Here is a 13,176-nt window from a genome sequence, read left to right on the forward strand (position 1 = left end):
GAATGGAATGATGATGGCTATTCACTGGTCATAATAATTATTGATAACAATTCTCTGTTGGCACTTCCGAAGTGTTCGACATGGGGCATGCTTGATTGAAATGACCAAAGCCACAGATCAAACTAATGTACAGTCAAGAGACTCAAGACAATCGCAAGTGGATCTGGTGTCGCGGGGCCGAAAATGATGAAGTACTTATTGGTCAATGGATGGCCGGGGTTAAGGCTTAGCGTGACTTAGCCTGGGCTGACCATGTTCGAGTGGAGACTCATCTTGGGGCCAGAAGCCAGCACGTGCTTAAATTGTTATCCCTCAGAGGACACAGCAATGAACTACACGGTACCTACGAAGTACATAATCTTGGATATCTTGGTGCCTTGGAGAGCAAGCACAGCAGGGGTTTAAGTCCATTACACGAGATAATCTGAGAGTCAAGCTCCCATTTGGTGGTAAGGTAGTATGGTCTTGTGGCCTTATGGAGCCACTGTTACATCTCGACAAGGATGATCCGAGAGTATACCTTTCCTACTATTGTTTCTCCCGATCTGACTGTTCCGTATCAGCAACTAATAAAGAAGGCATTAGAACGAAGTGTCTCGGGAGTATACTCCATACTCCGAACAAGCTATTTCGGAAGTTTCATCCGACTGCTTCCTGACGATATATATCTTGATTCAATCCCATTTGTACGTAGGCTTGTAGCAGACCTACGGTACTGGTTCTGATGGTCCTGTGTCAAGACTCGTAGCATCCGTTTGCTCAGGATTTCCGCGGCTAGGAGACTCTCCACGCCAATGAGGCATGTAATTAGGGCAAGTTAAATGCTTCGTCGGGGAGAGAGAATCTCGCAATATATTCATTCGGAAGAAACATAAAGTATTGATCCAGGATGGAGTCGAGATCCTCAGCATCCAAAAGAAGAACCATTGCACTGCTTCAGGTGATAAAGAACATACTTCCCAACAATTATGTTGGCTCCACGGCGGAGTTTCCTGTCTTCTGTTCAGGTCGCTGTGGAATGAATGATTTGATGTTAAAGTCACGTGCCTCGTTTCAACCTCGGCACGTCCCAATGCCCGTCTTGGGAACCGACCAACGCATTGACTACGTACCGCCATTAACCTACGTGGGCTTGACTTGTCACTCTTCCTTCCTACTCCTTCCTAGAGTACGCACACGATGATAGTACGATGAGCTCAACAAACTTTGCCGCTGCTCAGGAACGAGTCTTAGAACGTCGCCGCTTGCGCGAGACCGAAGCTCGCAACCGGCTGGCGGAACAGCAGCGTGCATCGCCGCTGAATCATCCAGCGCTCAGCCGACTACCGTACCCGTTGAACAGAATCCCACAATCCGGTGTCGCTTTATGGAACTCCGTCAAGGGGCGAGAAGGAAGCAGACCTGCTTTCCGTGTTGGTCAAGTGGATGCCGAGCTCCTCGACGAAGAATTGCTGGGTCTGCTTAAGGGGCAGGTTGGAAATGCTTTGAAGTACTTCGGGGTATAGCTTCATATCGCTGCAATCCCAATCGCCTATCTCAGTATCACTAATTATCTTGATGTTACGCTAGCCTCAATTACGGGAAGACTGGTCTCACGAAATCCAATTCGCCCTCCGTGCAATCCTGTTCAAACTTTCGATATGGGATCATAATGCCTCGTACGGTGCTGCCCTCCAGGGACTGCGATACGTCGACAGTCGCAGCAAAGGGCCCGTTCATTCTACTCCCACAAAATGGCAAAAAAGCATATATGGCTTACTCACAGTTGGTGGCCGCTACGCCTGGGAGAAATGGGAGTCATGGTTGATCAGCCAAGAAGGCGGTTATGAAGAGGTATGATCTCGGACATTTTTGTTGGGGATTATGCGGCCTTGTGCTGACTGAACCAGCCATCCCGGGAGGTTCGAATGCTAGCTCGGCTCAGAGATTTAATCTCTACCACACACTCAATCGCAGCATTCGTTTCATTCCTCGTCTTCCTGGTGAACGGACGATACCGGACATTAGTTGACCGAATCCTTCGCATACGCCTTACCCCCCCGTCAGCGCAGTCTGCTCGCGAGGTGTCATTTGAATACCTCAATCGGCAACTTGTATGGCACGCCTTCACCGAATTCCTTCTCTTCCTATTGCCCCTTGTTGGAATCAGTCGGTGGCGGCGGTGGCTATCTAGAGCGTGGAGGAAAACGGTATCTGCCATCAGATCGAGGGATGACGATGAAGATGAAGTAGAGAAGCGGGGAGAATTGGCGTTCCTTCCGGAGCGAACATGTGCTATATGCTACAAAGACCAAAATCCTGCTTCCACTTCGGAAAACGATATCATTGCGGCGTCGGCCGGGGGTATCGTCGGATCTGCACAGACAGACATCACAAATCCTTACGAGACGGTACCTTGCGGCTGCATATACTGCTTTGTTTGCCTTGTGCAGAAGGTGGAAGGAGAGGAAGGGGAAGGCTGGGTTTGCTTGCGTTGCGGCGAGATCGTGAAAAAGTGCAAGCCATGGAACGGCGACGTCCTTGAAGAAGTTCGACCTCCCACAACCTCCGGAAAAATTGTGGGGTTCGCTATGGATGAAGATGCAGTTACTCAGGATTCTGTATCTGGCCAGGGACCAAAAAGTCTTGCCGATGAGTTAGCTGCCTCGCAAGAAGTCGGTCAGGACGAGGCATTGGACCTCTCTGGCCAGTGGTCTAAAGTAGACAAGGAATCAGTGGATGAAGAGGAGGTCGAATTGGACGAGGAAGTCAACGAATCTGTATGACACATACCATAGATCTTTTTCCCAGTTCGTTTGTGAGCTTTGTGGTAGCTCACAGGCTGTATATAACCTTCGACTGCTGGCTAACTGACAGGCAGCGTGCATAATCTTCCCGTCCTTGTGCGCTAGTTTAGAGGGCCCATTCCTCATTGACAGATACCCATAAATATATCATTTGCCCAAGCCTAGTGTAAAGATTTGACTGTACTGTCCCCGGCCATTTTGACGCAATTCATTTTTGTATGACGAGACGGGCAGCTGATGTTTTGAGCATGCTATTGCTATTTTGCATTCTGGTCAATCTACCGGGCCTAGCTTATGTGCACCCAATCCAACAAATCACAGCCCTTGAAATGTATGGCAATCAACCGAAGCTAAGTAGGTAAATGTAGCCAAGAAATGATCCTAAATCTGCTGCAGATGATCCTGACTGGTGCCACCCCGCACCGGAGTGTTGGCCGACCCCACCAGCGGAGAGAGGATCCAATTCCGATCTCCTCAGCTTGAGGGGTACAAGTAGACAACAGCAACTCGGATTTGAACCGCACATCATATTGGTGTTACTGTATGGTTGGCATGGGTTTACTTTTATAGACAAGTTATATATCCATAGCCTACTTTTCCCCCCAACCTCTCAATCGACTGAGTACTTGACTCATACAAAACTCTCCCATCACACCATGGACTCCTCTAGCTCCACGTCGTCCATCACCCAGGGCGAAGCCAAATATATCAACTTCCCCAGCCTTCCTAACGACGCAAAGCATGAAGATGGCACCCCTGCGCTGAACAAATATTCTTCTTATATCACTCGCGGCCATGACTTTCCTGGTGCTCGGGTTTGTTGCCATCACTAGCTGTTTATTAACTGTGCGGGCTAACAATTGGCTCTTGTATGACTGGATAGGCCATGCTTTTTGCAGCAGGAATTCCGGATCGCGATGCGATGGCTAAAAGTCCACAGGTGGGAATTGCCAGTGTCTGGTGGGAGGGAAATCCTTGCAATATGCATCTGCTGGACTTGGGCAAGACGGTGAAGAAGGCCGTTACGGATCAGGGCATGATCGGTTGGCAGTATAATACCATTGGAGTTTCAGATGCCATTTCAATGGGTAGTGAGGGTGAGTGGATTCGGATATTGAGGAGCAGTTCTACAATGTCTGCGTGAGACCTTCCTGACGTGTATTCAGGCATGAGATTCTCTCTCCAGTCCCGTGAGATCATTGCCGACAGTGTTGAGACTGTGACTTGTGCGCAGTATCATGACGCCTGTATTGCTATTCCTGGATGCGACAAGAATATGCCTGGAGTTGTGATGGGTATGGTGAGACACAATCGGCCTTCGCTTATGATTTACGGTGGAACAATTCAGATTGGATACTCGAACCTCCTGCGAAAGCGCGTCAATGTGTCGACTTGCTTTGAAGCTGCTGGTGCCTATGCCTACGATACTTTGCGTCAACCGGACGATGGGGGTGATACCAGTAAAACCAAGGATGAGATTATGGACGATATTGAGAGACATGCTTGTCCCACTGCGGGCGCATGTGGAGGCATGTTTACTGCAAACACAATGGCCACGGCGATTGAGTCCATGGGCCTGTCCCTGCCAGGATCATCATCAACGCCTGCCTCGTCGCCATCGAAGATGCGAGAATGTGTTAAAGCGGCAGAAGCCATCAAGATCTGTATGGAGAAGAACATTAAGCCTCGGGATCTTTTGACCAAGCGCTCCTTCGAGAATGCGCTCGTCATGACGATGGCTTTGGGAGGAAGTACCAATGGTGTCTTGCACTTCCTTGCCATGGCTCGGACGGCTGATGTGAACCTGACACTGKATGATATACAACGGGTCAGCAACAAGATCCCATTCATTGCTGACTTGGCCCCCAGTGGGAAGTACTACATGGCAGATCTGTATGATATTGGAGGGATCCCGTCTGTGCAGAAGTTGCTGATCGCAGCGGGCCTTCTTGATGGCGACATCCCGACGGTCACCGGCAAGACCTTGGCTGAGAATGTTGCATCTTTCCCATCTCTGCCTCAGGACCAAGTCATTATCCGCCCCCTGGACAACCCAATCAAGACGACTGGCCACCTGCAGATTCTGCGTGGAAACCTGGCGCCTGGTGGAGCGGTGGCCAAGATCACTGGCAAGGAAGGCACCAAGTTCACTGGCAAAGCACGTGTTTTCGATAAAGAATTCCAGCTCAACGATGCTCTGACCCAAGGCAAGATCCCTCGAGGCGAAAATCTGGTGCTCATCGTCCGCTACGAAGGTCCTAAGGGTGGACCAGGCATGCCGGAGCAGCTCAAAGCCAGTGCGGCGCTGATGGGAGCCAAGCTCAACAACGTGGCTCTAATCACAGATGGAAGATATTCAGGGGCTAGTCATGGATTCATCGTGGGTCATATCGTCCCCGAAGCTGCGGCCGGAGGCCCCATTGCCATTGTCCGCGATGACGATGTGATTACTATCGACGCGGAAACCAACACAATCAACATGCATGTCTCAGATGAGGAAATCCAGCAGCGACTGAAAGAGTGGAAGGCCCCAGTGCCTCATGTCACACGTGGTGTGCTCGCCAAGTATGCCAGGTTGGTTGGGGACGCCTCTCATGGTGCAATGACGGATCTGTTCTAGGTGCTCCCTAGGCTGCGTACTGTGTTCTGGAACATTCAGCTTTCAGCCATTCAGAAACAATCTCAACTTAAGCCGAGAAGATATTTTCATGATTGATGAAAGCCTAATGTAATGCTCCAGCCATTTGCGATGCTTGCAACAAGCACAGTCGTTCATATACGTATTCTGAAATGGTCTGTGTTAGGTAACGGGAATCTCACTTTCTCCTGACTCTAAGTTGTGGCAACTCCTGAGCTCCTGCTCTCGTGACTCCTGATACATTGACCAAATCATGATCGCGATTCAAGAGCATGCTTTCTACCTCCAATGTAGATAGATGACCCAGTCTAGATTATCAAGGGGAAGCTCAAAGCACTACTATCGCTGCTAGTCCACTAGTGCCGCCACGGGCTGCAGGCTGACGCCATGAATGGGCGGAAGAGTGGATGATTCATCCGCCGCCTTTCTGACCGCCACGGTCCTCGTCCCGACCCTCTGACAGGCTAAACATTCTGCAGTCATCCGGGCCTCGTTGTAATTTCGGTGACACACTGGCAATCATTATTCCATACATCGAATTTCCGGCATTCCGGACAAGCAAGGAGTCTGGACTATCTCTCTGGCAAATCAAGAAGCATACATGTATGCCTGCATCGAGTCCTTTACGTAGTCGCTGAGGTATGTTGCAATTTTCGTCGCAAAACTTTGTCATCCGTCACATTAATGCTGTATCAATATTATGCGTCAATCTACGCCGATTGTTACTGTACTGACACTCTATTCAGGATTTCTAGTATACACAAGAAGGACAATAAGATTGGATACATGGCACTTTGATAACTACCTGGTATACCTTAAAATCGGTCCGCGCCCTCTGTTCTAAATTCGCACCGAGATATCAAGTTGAAGGCAAGCAAAGTTCCGGATCTTGGGGCAGTTCAGGAGATCCGTAGCTCAAACGGTGGAGGTGTCATATCCTTCCGGTGCCGCGGTGCGTCTAAGGACACTTTAAAAGGTCAACGTGTTGGAATTTCGGCGATCATTGGTCAATTCCTCAAACGCCCTCGCTTTGGGGTAACGCCGGGGCTCTCCACTTCCCTTGCCTCATGGTTCTTGTTTGCGACATTCAAGGCACATAGATCGGTCCCATCCTTCCTGCTCCATCGTAAATCCTCCTGATCGACCGCCTCGTCGCCTCATTATTGACCCATCAAGTGGCTATTCGCCAAGGAGGATCCATACTCGTCTTCTTGACGTCCAAATCGCATTCCAGAACACATCCACGTCTTTCCAGTTAGCTGGGAGCCCCGTTTTGAGCGGCTTTGTGGCTGGTTCTGAGTAACTGTGGGCCTTTGAAGGTCGGTGAATGACCGCATGAGCCCCCAAGGGCAGGGGGATCTCTGGACTCTCGCATCTGGGCCCGATCGCCAGCGCTTCTGATCCAAGGTATATTTATAGCTGTCGTGCACTTCTCCCTCGCTATGGGCTCTATTGGTGCTTCTTTGTCCTCAACCCCCTCCCATCCGGGTCTCTCGAATACTGGCGCTGCTCTACAGCTCTGGGAGTCGGTCTGCGCTGCTTTCTCGGATCCCACAGCCCGCCTTTCTTTTACTCGCAACTTTCAAATCCTTGATCAGGATGGAACATTGACTTGGGGCAAGGTTGCTTTCTTGACCACTTGTATTATCACAATGGCCGGCTGCGGTTTCCTTTCATCGTTGCTGCGACACAGGGGCTCCAAGCGGCCCTCTGGCCGAAAGCGCTTCCGCCGCGGAATTCAGGATGATGACTCGAAAACATCCCCAGGGACCACCACTTCTTCTGAAGAGGAGGATTATGACAGCAGTGGCTCACTCCATCATGGCACGGACGCTGCTTTGCCTCAGGAAAAGGTGACGCACAAACACCACGAGCAGTCAGCGGACGGTTTGTTGTCACTCACCATTTATGGTAATGTTCCCTGCTGACAATACATAAAGCTGTCGCCACAGATCCAGGTCTTTTGAAGAAGCGTTCTTCCTACCTCTCTTATTCGACATCCATCGCCACCTATCCATCGATCAGAACGTTCTTCTGTCCACATCCACATATGGACAAACTTCCAACCAAGCCTACACCAATACCATTACTAGTTTTCGTTCATGGCTTAGGCGGCTCGTTGGCTCAGTTCAGTCTTTTACTAACGAGTTTAGCTAACGTTGGTCCGTGTTTTGGGATTGACCTGCCTGGGTGCGGACTATCGACATTTGCTCCCACGGATTGGGACGCTTATACTGTCGAATCGTTGGCGGAACTACTGTTCACAGCCATTGAACAACATCGCGACCGGGAGGCGGGCCAGAAGGTCGTTTTGATTGGTCATAGCTTGGGGTGCTCCCTTTCCGCTTTATTGGCATCATCCGCATCATCGGTTGGGTCAGAGCTGAAGGAGCATATCTTAGGGCTCGTCGCTATTTGTCCTCGCGCATCTCCTCCAACCCCTGATGAAGTCGCGTCGTACCGCCGCCTTCTCAGAATTCCCGAAAGTATCTTTGATATGTGGCGCTATTGGGACCGACGTGGCGGTCTTCACAGTGCAAGTGTCAACCGATTAGTCGGCACCGATGCGGACCCCGATACAAGGGAGCTCCAGGTGCGCTACAACAAACAAAGCAAGACTCCTGTTTGGAGGCGTATGGCCTGGGGAACGCTCCCCACCTATACTAAGGACGGCAAGGCGATTGGAGGTATTCCAGGAGAAAAAGTCTGGGCAGGAGTCAAGACATCTGTCCTCCTTGTTGCCGGGGAGTCTGATGCGGTAACTAAGCCTGCGGAACTCCAAAAGCTTCTCAAATTCTTCGGTGAGGTTGGACCCCATGCCGATGTAGGAGCTGATGGAAGCGCCATTATCCCCGATGCGTCCGAAACTCATGATACTGTTTCAGCGGCGTATGATCGTTTTGCACATGAAGGGGAATATGGTCTCGAATCACAAACAAGTGAGAAGACACTAATCAATAATCCTCGATCCTCGAGTGAAAAGAAACGTGCTGTCAAGACAGTCATTCTTCCCGCGCCAGCTTCTCATGCTCTTCTTTATGATCGTGCGACATATCGCACCCTGGCGGGGATCATCCAAGATTTTCTTTCGCAACACATTGACGAACGCCTGAGTCTCGGATGGCAGTTGCAGTACATGAACACCTCTGGCAAGTGGGATGTTAAAAACCTCGCCAAGTGGAAGAAAGTCCCACCAGTGTCTCAACGAATTGCAAACACCTTTGTCGCGCTTAAGATGCTGAGAGAGGTGGATGAAGAGCATAATCCTGTGCTGTTCTCGCAGAAGTACCGCGACCAAATTTACGCGGTCATTGACATCAGCTACGAGAACCCGGTATATAATCCTGCCTCTCTGGAAAAGGGAGGCATCCATTACCAGAAGCACCCCACAGTATCGAAGATCCCGCCAACAGCTGACGAAGTCCGGGATTTTATCGCGTTGGTAGATGGGCTTCAGAACGAGATCACCGAGAAGATGAAGAAGTCCGGTAACCCTGACGGTCCTAGGCCTGTGGTTGGGGTGCACTGTCACTATGGGTTTAATCGGACCGGCTTCTTAATAGTCAGCTACTTGATTGAACGACTGGGCTTCAGCGTCCAGGAAGCCATTGATGAGTTTGAAAGGCAACGACCACCTGGAATTCGGCACGGACATTTTATTGATACTTTGTTTGTGCGATACTGTGTTGGTCTCAAGAGGGCGCCTACACTATAATGTCTTTTTACTATACTTTTTTCTGTGGCGAGGCGTTTTGAGGTCTTATATAGACGGATATGGTTTTGGTTTTGGTTGCATTGGATTGACGAGTAACGATTCCGTGACAGAGTGTATATTAGCCATTTCAGTGATCTTATGTTTGATTTTTCAGCGGGCATGCTTTCATGTTACGCAAGGATTTAATTGAAACTCAACCCGGAGACGAATTGACTGCCTGCTCTCGATGTTTTTGAATATCTTCAGGGATCGAATACCTTCAGGGGGTGAGTCTGCAAACGTTGCATAGGTCATTATAACACCACCGGGTTCTTACTTTCTTCGTACGGCACGGCATCTATGAAATCAAAGAATGCCGAACAAGCCTTTTTGACTCCAGCCATTAAACAGCCTGAATTCCCTTGGATTTTTCTACTATCTAGTCACCGGAAAGGCCTTAGTCGCGAGAAGGGAGAGTAGGCGTCCAGTGTGGCTTTTTCTCTCCCTACCACCCAAGCTTTGGCCGTAAACTCTTATGCTATCAGCCTTGAAGCACTAAGCACTTCCCCAGGTCACATTGCCATGCTACACCACGATTGACGGTTCGGTCCCGCTCAGGCTTTATTCTCGCGTTTTATCCGGACATTCAGCCGGAACTTACCCCGTCTTTTGTCCGCAGCAGGTAATTGGTGGCAGCATCCTGACAAGAGCTCATGTGTTGTCTCGTGATTCTCAGGGATCATCAGTCCAGTGTCTCGAACCCGTAAAGCCCCAGATCCCCAGAGTCTTGACCCCTACTCTTTTAACCCGACTTTGGCTCGGCAACGCCACATCTGGTCTCTATTGGAAAGTAGCACATGGGGGAACATACAACGCTAATTACTGTCCAGGATGCGGGTGAATAATATAGCCAAAATGATGGCAGTATTGGACTATGAATACTGCCATCTCACCCTGTCAGCTTCTTCTTGTTGGATACTGCCTTTTCCCCTTTCATTCATCTGATACGTACTTGCATTTCGAAGAGACAGACGATTGCAACGATTATGGGTGGTGTCGCCGATTCATCAGCAGCGATGGACGCTGCGGCGCAAATGCGCAAAGCTGCTCTTAAGGGCTCCTCTGGTATGGCAGGGTTGGTTCAGAATCGGAAGGTATTCGGAATTGCCATGTTCGCTTGCTTGGGAGGGTACGTTTATTCCTTACTATAATTTTTGACTCCGCAGGTTGGGCTGATTGTGCAAAAGCCTTTTGTACGGTTATAATCAGGTGAGTCGTGAACATTAGACACGAGAGGGTTGTAGGCAAAGCTGACGTTCTATCTTCTGTGGAACAGGGTGTCTTCTCTGGCGTCTGTGAGTCGCTGAATTGCCATATTCAGGATAATATGGCATACTGATGTACACCACAGTGACGATGTATTCATTCGAACAGCATGTACGGGCTCTCTTCCTATTGTCAACCTGACTACCGCTGACATGGTCTCGACCAGATGGGCGACGCTGTTACCAATCAGACGAAGAAAGGCTGGCTGACCTGTACGATGGAGGTTTTCCCATACTTGCTACAACGATTGACTAAGAGCTGTTATAGCTATTCTCGAGCTCGGCGCTTGGTTCGGTGCATTATATTCCGGTCTCCTGTGCGAAAGAATCTCCCGCAAATATACTATCCTGGCAAATGTCGGCATCTTCTGCATCGGAGTCGTGATCCAGACAACGGCTGCCGCCAATGGTGGAAATTCATCCCACATCCTTGGTGGCCGTTTTATCACTGGTATGGGAGTCGGAAGGTATGTATAGTTCTCAATGAAGACTTACATCCAAATCTCAGGTGCTGACAATGCGGTCTTCTAGTCTCTCCATGAGTGTCCCTATGTACAATGCAGAGGTATGAGCGAAACCCTGTCGACAACAGTGACCTGGCCTAATTAGCAGCAGATCGCGCCCCCCGAAGTTAGAGGTTCTCTGGTTGCTTTGCAGCAACTTGCCATCACGTTCGGAATCATGGTAAGTATGATGATTGATCCTTCCTAGTCATTATCGAGACACCAACATTAATCGATATTCTCGCAGGTTTCTTTCTGGTCGGTTCATACCTTTTACCAATGACTTCCTTCCCGACTTTCTTCCCTGACGAGTATAGGATCAATTACGGAACAAATCATATTGGCGGCACGGGCCCTACTCAGAAAGATGCGGCATGGCTCCTACCACTTGCGTTGCAGCTGGTGCCGGCCATTATCCTTGGAGCAGGCATGATCTTCATGCCCTTCTCTCCGCGTTGGCTCATTCACCATGATCGAGAAGACGAAGCCAAAAAGGTTCTCATGAGTCTTCGCGGCCTGCCTGCTGACGATCCGCTTCTGCAACTTGAATTCCTCGAGATCAAAGCGCAGAGTCTTTTCGAGAAACGGACCGAGAAGGAGAAATTTCCTCACCTGGAACGAACCAACACATGGAGCTATATCAAACTGGAGGCTGCGGGATTTGCTAGCCTTTTCACTAGTTGGCCGATGTTCAGACGTGTCATGGTAGCTACAGGTGAGTCGCAATGGCCAACTGTTACAGAACCTCACATGCTAACTTCCATAGTCACCATGACTTTCCAGGTAAGCTCATAAAATTTGCTCGAGTCAGCCTCGCTCCTAACCAACGGATATAGCAATGGACAGGAATCAACGCTGTACTCTATTACGCGCCCTCGATCTTTCAACAGCTCGGTATGAGCAGCAACACCACCTCGCTCCTGGCCACCGGTGTGGTCGGTATCGTCATGTTCATCGCAACGGTAAGCATATTCCAAAGCACCCATCTCAGTCCTGGTCGAAGAACAAAACACTCATCCATCACAGATCCCGGCAGTTATCTGGATCGATAAGCTCGGACGCAAACCCGTCCTGGTGGTCGGCGCCATCGGAATGGCAGCCTGCCACTTCATTATCGCGAGTATATTCGCCCAGAACGAAAACCAATGGGACACGCACAAAGCTGCCGGATGGGCCGCCGTCGCCATGGTGTGGTTGTTCGTCATTCACTTCGGTTACTCATGGGGTAAGAGGCTTCCCATCTCTGAGGATGATACAACTGCTAACGACAGAACCAAGGACCATGCGCCTGGATCATCATCGCTGAGATTTGGCCACTCAGTGTCCGGGCAAAGGGCACGGCACTGGGTGCTTCGGCCAGTAAGTACTTTCTCTCTCCTTGGTATCATATCTCGGCTCTGACACAGACTTCTTTTCGCGCCAGACTGGATGAACAACTTCATCGTCGGGCAGGTCACGCCCGACATGCTCCAGAATATCAAATACGGAACGTACATCTTCTTCGGCATACTCACCTTCCTTGGGGCGGGGTTCATTGCCTTCCTGGTACCTGAGACAAAGCAGTTGTCCCTTGGTGAGTTTCCTAATTCTGTAATCGCGAAATGTGGGGGTTTCTAACGAGCTATACAGAGGAAATGGATGTTATCTTCGGCTCGGAGGGCACTGCCATCTCCGACTATGAGCGTCAGGCTGAGATCTCCCGGGAGATTGGTCTCGATGAGGCTCTGGCGCGGTTGACCAACACTGCCCCGATGGAGGTTCATGACGTTGAAGCGAAACAGCTTTGAGGGGTCTAAGTTTAGCGGAAGCCTTTGTAACTGTTCCTGATGGATTGATACTGTTTGCAAAACGGATTCTCCAACTATCTCGTTGAAATCTAAATGGGATGGGTACCCCTTAGAAGTTCATATTGTGGGAGCCTAGTCTCTGATGAACGCAGAATATGTTATCGACGCAAGTAGTCTTGAAGAGCTCGAGCGGTCAACTACATTTAAACAACTGCCAGGGCTAATCTTTGTATTTGATACTGCGGGCATGCAAGCACGCAACTCTCTTCCTCCCCAACAAGGGGTCCCTAATGGTGATGCCAAACCATCGATAGCCATGCTCAAAATGACAGATCAAGAGCGAACATTCATTGTCTAGATGGTCAGCGAACCCGATCAACAAGAAGTCCAGCTATGACACAAAAGTAGAGCACAACATACTCAGAGAAATGAACAGAATATCT

At 49.8% G+C, this 13,176-nt stretch overlaps 4 protein-coding genes across 4 annotated transcripts; all 4 read left to right on the forward strand.

The window, feature by feature from the left end:
- Positions 1-1,190: 1,190 nt before the first annotated feature.
- On the forward strand, positions 1,191-2,765 carry Asppvi_003393 (pex2/pex10/pex12 family protein; the record flags this gene model as incomplete). The annotated part of the gene is made up of 3 exons (XM_043299358.1): positions 1,191-1,499; positions 1,570-1,833; positions 1,890-2,765. The coding sequence occupies 3 exons, from the start codon at positions 1,191-1,193 to the stop codon at positions 2,763-2,765; spliced, it is 1,449 nt and encodes a 482-aa protein (XP_043155293.1).
- A 677-nt stretch (positions 2,766-3,442) lies between these two features.
- Positions 3,443-5,406, forward strand: ilv3B (putative mitochondrial dihydroxy acid dehydratase; the record flags this gene model as incomplete). The annotated part of the gene is made up of 3 exons (XM_043299359.1): positions 3,443-3,601; positions 3,670-3,883; positions 3,953-5,406. The coding sequence occupies 3 exons, from the start codon at positions 3,443-3,445 to the stop codon at positions 5,404-5,406; spliced, it is 1,827 nt and encodes a 608-aa protein (XP_043155294.1).
- Positions 5,407-6,866: 1,460 nt separating this feature from the next.
- Asppvi_003395 (RNA 5'-triphosphatase domain-containing protein) lies at positions 6,867-9,139 on the forward strand (the record flags this gene model as incomplete). Its single annotated transcript, XM_043299360.1, has 2 exons — positions 6,867-7,311; positions 7,365-9,139. The coding sequence occupies 2 exons, from the start codon at positions 6,867-6,869 to the stop codon at positions 9,137-9,139; spliced, it is 2,220 nt and encodes a 739-aa protein (XP_043155295.1).
- Positions 9,140-10,164: 1,025 nt separating this feature from the next.
- On the forward strand, positions 10,165-12,733 carry Asppvi_003396 (uncharacterized protein; the record flags this gene model as incomplete). The annotated part of the gene is made up of 14 exons (XM_043299361.1): positions 10,165-10,307; positions 10,366-10,387; positions 10,455-10,473; positions 10,530-10,555; positions 10,611-10,656; positions 10,712-10,910; positions 10,975-11,008; positions 11,059-11,127; positions 11,194-11,204; positions 11,264-11,661; positions 11,793-11,908; positions 11,973-12,305; positions 12,399-12,519; positions 12,576-12,733. 14 exons carry the CDS (start codon positions 10,165-10,167, stop codon positions 12,731-12,733), a joined length of 1,695 nt encoding a protein of 564 aa, XP_043155296.1.
- Between the last annotated feature and the right edge of the window lie 443 nt (positions 12,734-13,176).

This window comes from Aspergillus pseudoviridinutans, assembly GCF_018340605.1.
Source record: "Aspergillus pseudoviridinutans IFM 55266 DNA, scaffold_2, whole genome shotgun sequence".
Lineage (NCBI taxonomy): Eukaryota > Fungi > Ascomycota > Eurotiomycetes > Eurotiales > Aspergillaceae > Aspergillus > Aspergillus pseudoviridinutans.